We start from the raw sequence: 8,589 nt of genomic DNA, 5'->3' as shown, positions 1-8,589 counted from the left end.
CATTGGGCATCTGATTCTATTATTCTGTCTGTATGGATGTTTGGAAAGTCTGTATTGGATATTTGGAATTGATACCAGATTTATTCTTCGTTGTTGAGCAGACTTTGTGTTGGTTGTCTGCTTGTGCTGTGTTTTACTTTCAGTGAGTTTCAGAGTGTCCAGGCTGAAGAAGAAACCTTTCTTGCAATCTCTTAAACTTGGAAAGAGTTTGAAATTCAGGTGACTTTTGACGGGGGATGCCCAGACTCTGGGTAGCTGAAGGTTACCCAGGTATTTTTGAGAAGCTCATGGCATGATCTGGTAGTCATTTTGCCAGTGCTGCTTCTCAGATGAGCAGATCCTTCCCCCTCAAGCCAGTAGGCTCTGTTGGAGGGAGTCTGGTGAGCTCTGGTTTCTCAGATGAGATTTCTGTGTGTTCCTCCTGAGCTACTTGCTCTTCACTGTGTCTGGCTGCCGTTAAAGCCACTAAGCTGAAATTTATGATGGAGTACTAAACACGTTTTGTCTTGTTGATTCAGGATTAGGGCAGCAGGATCCCTTCAGCTTGGCAGAGGCTCTGAGGTCAGTAACACCATGTGCGCTTTGCAGCTGAAATGAAGTTCCTCTTGAGTCCTTTTTGGTTTTTCATTGAACAGCTTTTTTTTTTTTTTTTAGTTATTCTGATTCTTTGGTAAATATAAATGAGTTTCTAATGTTGGAGGTAACTGTTAATATTTTTGTCAATCTGAAATCCATGTCTTGTTTCTTATAATGTCAAAATATCGAAGATACATCTAAGTTACGTATTTGCTGTTCCCATGAAACGCTGAATGACTTTTATTAAAATTGAAGAACAGCTCTCCATGCCCACAATTCATATTTTTTCTTTGTATCTTTAATTACATTGGTAGATTACTATTTCTTACTTCATATTTTCATGTTACAACAGAATAGAAAACCTAAGAAGCTGCATTGCCAGCTCTGGAGACATTAGCGTGTATCTCGTGACCATTGCGGGTGAGTGGTTTATGTTGCATAAGTTACATGATTAAGGAAAATCTGAGCTTTATTTTAATTGAAATTTTTAATCCCTGTGCTTCCCAAGAAAAGCTTGGAAACACTAATTGTCAGGTCTATAAAATCATATAGCAAAGAAAAAGCTTTCCAAAAGCAGTGCAATAGAACAGTTAATAATTTCAAGTCAGTGGACTGCTTCTGGAGGGGAGGGATGCTGATATTGGGGAAACCATCAGATACTTTGAGTTTCATAGAATCGTGGAATGGTTTGGGTTGGAAGGGACATTTAAAGGTCACCTAGTCCAACCCCCCTGCCATGACCAGGGACATTTTCAACTTGATCAGGTTGCTCAGAGCCCCGTCCAACCTGACCTGGAATGTTTCCAGGGATGGGGCATCTACCACCTCTCTGGGCAACCTGGGCCAGGGTTTCCCCACCCTCATTGTGAAAAATTTCTTCCTTAGAGCTAATCTAAATCTACTCTTTTTGTTTAAAACCATTAGCCTTTGCCCTCTTGCAACAGGCCCTGCGGAAAAGTTTGTCCCCAGTTTGTTAGTAAGCAGCGCATTGCGGTGATGTGTAGCATCGTAGCCACTTGATAGTGTCAAAACTGTTAGAAGCTTCTCAGGTACCTACAGCATCTGGTCTCTGGTAGCTGAGATGCAACCAGCTGTCGGTGACGTGAGTGTTTTTAAACTGGTTTCACAGTGGTGTGGGAGCCAGCAGCAAGTGGAGCAGTCAGCGGGTTAGCAGCAGCTCCCTGAGGTCCGGTGGGACGCAGCAGCCTGAAAAGGCTTTTGCTTGTGGTGGCGGGGAGAAGCTTTCCTGTCCCAGATGACAGCTGAGTACCACTGCACATCTCCGTATCATCATCTTTGAGTGGATTTGTAGCTGGTGCTGTTAATCTTATTTCTGGAAATTGCCTGCTTGGGAAGCCTAAAAATAGATCACATTGCATTTTTTTTGTTGGAAAAAACAGGCAGGTATTAAAGAGTGAATTCCTGGGCCAATTTACTGAAGATAGCAACCCATGTTAAACATGAACTGGAGATCACTGTATAAACACCCAACCCTCAAGGGAATTAAAATCCCTTCAGATTTAGTAGTACTCCTTGCAGTTACTAGGTGAGATTTTTAGCAGGCAATGAGTACTCTGCTTCTTGGTATTTGCAGAATACGAGAAAATCTGGGTAAAATTCAGTTTCTGCCTGAGTGAACAAAATGCATGAGACTTTAGTGTGTCTTCGATATCAATATTCTCAAACAAATCGTAGCTGTTCATTAGAGAAGCTGAGGGCAAGGCAGTCTTTCTACCACAAGCTAAGTGATGGCCGGGAGCGGCAGCTCCCAGGCTGAAATGCCATTGCAGGATCGCTCTCCTGGCTCCGGCTCTTTGGACAGAAGATCTGGAGAAGACAGGCAGGAACTCGCCGTTGCTGATGTGGTGATTTTTATGCTGTCCATCAGTAAGGCAATGGGAACACCGTTGCTTTAAACAAGTGAGCGGGACCCTCTAAGCACTTAAATACTCTGAGTTGGGGCTGCCCTGTGCTGCGCAGCCCTACTTCTCCTGCTGATGGATGAGTCCGGTGTTCACCACCTGCGTACGGGCTTGTGGATGCTGCTTAGTTTACACTTCAAGAATGATTAGTTGCCATATCTCTGTGGTGGAGTTGTGTCATGGATGTGTGCAGAGACGGTTAGCACAGAGGGAAAAAGTGTGCGCCGTCTTGTCCACACCGCATGATGTGAGCACACGCTGGTGGGGCTGAAGGACCGTGACCTGCCTGGTAGATGTTAATGGGATGCTTAGCAGAACAAAGCTGATATTCTGAGTTGCTGAGCAGGGGTATCCAACAGTATTCAAGCCATTGAGAGTTAAGACAGAGTAAGGAATTCAGGATTTGATTCTTTAAAATCCGTATGGCGTGACTGGGCACAGCAGTGAGATGTATGGTTCTTTTTTTCTGTGAGCCTTGGAAGCTGTTTTGGGTTGAGTTTGTTGTTTGAATTGACTAACATTTGTCTGTGCTTCTGGTTTTGCTAGAAGTGAGGTAAAAGTTCGAACTAAAGCCTTGACTTTTCTATACCTAAAAATCCCTTTTGTAGGCTACGTCTGTTTCGATCTCAGTTTGACTGTTTGTCTCTTCTGCATCTTGCATCGAATTTATATTTCAACAGGATAAAATGAACTTGATAGTGGCCTTTTAGCCTGTCATCTTAGAACACATGCTTAGCCTGGAAGAGCCATTAGAAGTCACGTTTATAAGAGTCTTACAGTCTAGTGATTGGGAATAGACTGACCTGCCGGCTGCAGGGACATGTGCCAAGTGGATTGCAGATGATCTTGCAACTAGTGGTGTTCAAAACAAAGATTACAATTTTGGACCTGAATGCTGTTCCAAAATCGATTCAGGTCAAAGAAATTCCTTTCATGTCTTTATCAGGCGTTCACACAAAGTGTTTCCCATTGGGAACATCTGCTCTAACTGGGGTGTCTAAAAGCCAGATGATCAGGTGTGAGCATGTCACCTCCCCACCATCGTAGTCAGTGGGAAGAAGTGGGTGCCTTCGGAGAGTTACTAGACTCAGTTTACAATAACACCTAAGAGAGACCAGGCGAGTTCTCTTCTAGAGTTGTCAGTTTCCAACCGCTCACCTTGAAAAGATTTTGGTATAGCTGGTTCTGACTTTGGTGTCCAAAGTCAAGTGACAGAAACGCATTATCAATGTGGAAATTCAGTTTCATGTTCTTGTGCAGCTGTTTTCCTTTAGCTGAGATGATTCTGTCTCCCTGGGGACCTAGCACACTTGTCATCTTCTCTGGATCAGACATTCTGTTGCTCCCCGTTGGGATTATATTAATATTGTAATTCTGGTTATTAATTGTTTCCCCTAGGGAAAAAAAGTCCCCCAAATGGAACCTGGCATAGCTCAATTTGTTGATTGATGAGGACTATAGACACCATAACCGACTGGCAACACGAGATGGTGTAGTGTCCTTCAGGGAGGACCTTACCTTTTACATCTTACCACAAGGTAAACCTCCAAATGATTTTGCTCTATCTTGCCAGTTTTGCCAGCAGAAACTGAATACATCTGTGGCTGGAGCACAGTTAGTTGCAAGCAAAGATCCATCCACGTGGGGCTGACACTTAAAATAAACCTATGGTTCCTCAAGAGTTCAGCTGCAGCTTTTGATGTAGGTTGCAACTTCAGTGAAGAGTAAATAGCCTCTACTTTTGCAGTAGGTCCCTTAAATACGTGTGACTTCACTGCAGAGATGTTGTAAGCCAAGAGGACGGTGTATGATTTGACGGCATCAGTCCCTTTCTGCTGTGAGCGGGGAGTGCTTGTTAGCGGATGTGATTCAGCACTCTCTAGTCTGACTCCGCTTCCAGCGCTGGTTTGCGCTCTGGTTAGTGAGTCAGCAACCTCGCAGCTTCCCCGTGCTCTCGCCTGGATTAGTACTGACCGAGCCAGGGGACAGAGTGCTGCAGGCAGAGCGCGCTGCCTGCACAAGGAGGGCAGCAGGAAGCAAGCTGGGTGCGGTTCAGAAGCCTCCAACCGCTGGGACTCTTGGCCAGGGTTGAGGCTTCTCTCCTGAGACGTACCTCATTCAGTGATTATCTTTAAAAAAAAAAAACAAACCACGTGCAAGGGAGTTAATACTTTGGCTCGGGAGCTTTGCTTAGTGTCTTAGCAATGTTTGCTTTAACTAGGAACAGATGTAGAGGTTGTGAGCCTGCAGCCTGGGTTATCATTTACACTGCATAGTTACAGACTGTATAATTTACGCTGCTATAATTCATACTGCGTGTTTCCTGGACAAATAGGGACCCCCTGAGTGAAAATAATTGGATATGTAGATTGATTATGCGGAGCATTGGGTTGTATTGGGTTTTGTTAATTCTAGACTGCCAAGCCAGCATGGTCATCAGTGGGCAACAGTGGTCTGGGGCTCCCGGTCAGAGAAGCCGTGAGCCAGATTCCAGGTATCACACAGCTTCCACTGCCTGCAAATAAGAAAACTTTAACGTGTTGCAGGCTGAAAGTGCAGAACTTGAGGCAAGCAACAATGGATGAAGATTGTTCATTTAACGGTACCTGGAAATCAGTTTACTCTTGAATTTTGGGGGGAAAAGCCCCTATTTTCCCACAGTGGTGCCTTGCATAAACATGAGGTAAGTAAGATGGCACAGGACCACAGATTATATCTTGACTTGCAATCTCTGGAGTAACTATCATGCCATTCTTGGAAATCTGGACATCACATTCCACTTGTGGATAGATTTGTGTCTGATGTACCTCAGGAGAGAGGGACAGAGCTTGCTTTCTGCTCCATTTTATTTAATTCTTTTCTTCATCACACTAAGAGCAGAGCTAGAGAGTACATAGGAAGAATCAGTTTTGGGCCCCTTGCTACAAGAAGGACATTGAGGTGCTGGAGCGTGTCCAGAGAAGGGCAACGAAGCTGGTGAGGGACCTGGAGCACAAGTCTTATGAGGAGTGGCTGAGGGAACTGGGGTTGTTTAGTTTGGAGAAGAGGAGGCTGAGAGGAGACCTTATCGCTCTCTACAACTACCTGAAAGGGGGTTGTGGTGAGATGGATGTTGGTCTCTCCTCCCAAGTAACCAGCGATAGAACGAGAGGAAATGGCCTCAAGTTACGCCAGGGGAGGTTTAGACTAAATACTAGGAAAAATTTCTTCACTGAGAGAGTGGTCAAGCATTGGCACAGGCTGCCCAGGGAGGTGGTGGAGTCACCATCACTGGAGGTGTTCAAAAAACATGTAGACGTGGCACTTGGGGACATGGTTTAGTGGGCATGGTGGTGTTGGCTTGATGGTTAGACTTGATGATCTTAAATGTCTTTTCCAACCTTAATGATTCTGTGATTCTGTGATCAAAGGACCTATATGAATATCATCTCATACAGAAATGCAGTCAGCTATTCATAGTAGGAGCAGAAACAGATGGCCAAAGCCCTTGCTTGTGTAGCCAGAGAAGCTGATGCTTTTCAAGCTGCAATCTTTGATGGGAGTTATAGGTACTAACCACACATATTTTTTAAACAGTTTTGTATCTGCATCTTTTCTCTCATAACTGTTGTAAGAAGTGGAGATTGCTGGCGTAGATATTTGAAAGAGGGCTTTGTGGGTTTGAATATGGCTTCTGAGTTACAGTGTTAAAATGATGGCTGATTTTCCGTTGGAAAAAAGTGCAGCAACTTTTAGATGCAGTCATTTTCTGCTGTTACTGTTGAAATTGTCTGAAAGAAATGTCTCGAATTGCTTGACATTGTCTCATTCGTTTCATCTTCACCATTGTTAAGGTTCGTTAATGTTCCATTATAAGCTCCTATTTGCAGAAATGGTTTTCTAAAAACAATCTGTGTTATATTATTATGTTGTTTATATTATATAAATGCTCAAGGACTAGACATGTATTAATAATAGATAGCCTTGTGATCATGGAGCCAGCAATTACTTGACTGGTGATTACTCTATCACAAAGTCTGCTGACTCTCAGCACTTTGGAGGGGAGAATAAAATTCCTTTCTGCAAATTGGGAAGATAATTTTCTTTGGAATAGTGGTTGTTACACTGTGCTGGAAATCCTCTGCATGCAGATAAGCAGTAAAAGCCGGTTAGCTTTATGCCATGCAGTGAGATGCTTTGGAAAAGACTGTCACGGTGGAGAGCTTTATCAGTCACAGGGGATATAATGAAGATCCTAAAGGAGAGCTCCCAGCCTTCCAAGAGAGGACATGCTGGGTGGAAAACCAAGCAGCTGTAACCACTTTTTCCCCCTCATAGTTCTTCTGTAGTGTATCCCACATACTCGACATTGGGATGGGATGGCCTTGGGAGAGGGGACGATGAGGTACTCTCTCCTTTCTCCTGCCCTTCCATTGGGTTAACCACTGCCTCTTCCTTACTGTGTCTCCGCACCTTAAAAATGAAGAGTGCAGGCCACTCTGTCTCCCGAAGAGGAGTAAGAGGGCAGCATTAAAGGGGTGTGCGGGGCAAAGTCCTGCATTTAAGATGATGTCCTATGCTGCTGGCTTGGTTGCCCCAAAGACCTAAGGGTCATTTCCTACCTCTTCTGGCTGGAATCATGGGCTGCCTCATCCGTTAGGATGCCATAGCTCAGTTCTCCACATGTGCCAAGCTCTTCTGTGGCTGCATCCAGCGGATGATCTGACCAGGACTCTGCTTCCTTCCCTCTGCTCCTCCATACGTCCTGGCTCCTTACCAGTGAGTGAAGGGAAGGGTCCTTGCACACGTACCCCATCACAGTGCTTATTGCTGCGTAAAACATGTGAGATCCCTGCAGGCTGCTTTAGGAAGCCCAGCACAGACATTCTAGGTCAGTGATTCATGGTCCTTTCCAGATCACTTTATGGCCTTCCTTACAGCCGATAACTTCTCCCTGTTTGGCGACACAGTCGAGGATGAAGGACGAAGTCCCAGGCCAGGAATCCCTACTCTCAGTTGCTACCAAAGGCACAAAGACTGTAGGTGAAAGGTAGATACTTGTGGCCCTTAAAAATTCAACAGCTTTGCTAGCAGATTCTGGTAGAACTAAGTTGCCTTTCTATCCTTTTCCTTTGTATTTCCCACAGTTCCTATGGCCAATACCTTGAATATCAATGGTAAAGCTTTCTGCCTACAAATTCTTGGGTAAGACTTGATACTAGTTCTCTTGGTGGAGAGCTCTGAAGCCAGGGTCCCTCAGAGATGTTGGTAACCACCTCCTGGCAAAGCAAGCTCCTAGCACAGTGCCAGGTTACCCAAGTGGATGGGGTTTTCTAAGACGTGCAAAGATTGTGCAGGCTGTCACAGGTTTGCTCGATTAAACTTTCTCTTTGCTCCTAGTGACCTTCCAATAATATAAATAATAATAATAAAAAGGGAGTAGAAGAGAGAGGAGATTTTGGGGAAAGAGAGGAAAAAATGTCGTAACTGCCTCAAGGGAAGTGAGGAAGAATTGTAGCCCAACCGTGGCCTATATATATCTCCTGGTTGTGACGGTTTTTGTAGGGCATTAAAAGAGAAGAGACTCCTGCAACGCCATTGCTTCATTATCAGGTAGAGAGCTGGATGTTACCAGCTCTTTTGCCCAAGGGATTCCTGACTTAGGGGCTCTATAGGAGTTACATTACTCAAAGTTTATTTAAAATAATTACTGTAATCATCCGTATATTGTCACAGTGTAAGGAACCAGAAAATTGCATTGCATAATTCCCTTGCAGTTGTCTGAGAGATCTCCCGTCTGCTTTGCTAACACAGCGCAGATACTTGATGAAATCCTTGCTTTCATGCAAAGGGGCTGCCGCACGTTCAAGTTTACGAAGCGCAATAGCTAATATATTTATATTTTATCTGCTGTGCTTAACAATTGAATGAAAGAAAAGTGTTAGCAGAGGTCAAGCACTGTTTGAATGTGTTGCAAATGGTTTCCCAGGGAAACAGCAAATCAGTACTCATAGCCTCCTGCAGCATCTCCAGAACAACATCTAGCCACCAGCCGTAGCTGAGTGTTTACTATAGTACTCGGGACCAAAAGCGATGCAGACTAAAGACGAAG

General features: G+C 44.3%; 1 protein-coding gene across 1 annotated transcript in view; it reads left to right on the top strand.

Moving 5' to 3' along the window:
• Window positions 1-236: 236 nt before the first annotated feature.
• The window catches only part of LOC104625651 (solute carrier family 35 member F4-like), a gene marked incomplete at its 3' end in the record, with an annotated part of 33,939 nt that continues 25,586 nt past the window's right edge, over window positions 237-8,589 (top strand). Inside the window, exons 1-3 of the mRNA XM_010293335.1 lie at window positions 237-270; window positions 519-561; window positions 929-996. Coding sequence (XP_010291637.1) covers window positions 237-270; window positions 519-561; window positions 929-996 — 145 coding nt within the window. The remainder of the gene's footprint in view (window positions 271-518; window positions 562-928; window positions 997-8,589) is intronic.

The sequence above is a fragment of the Phaethon lepturus genome, unplaced genomic scaffold (genome assembly GCF_000687285.1).
Source record: "Phaethon lepturus isolate BGI_N335 unplaced genomic scaffold, ASM68728v1 scaffold54798, whole genome shotgun sequence".
In the NCBI taxonomy this organism is placed as follows: Eukaryota; Metazoa; Chordata; class Aves; order Phaethontiformes; family Phaethontidae; genus Phaethon; species Phaethon lepturus.
The sequence above is the reverse complement of the archived record's forward strand: the minus strand, read 5'-3'. Positions and strand labels throughout refer to the sequence as shown.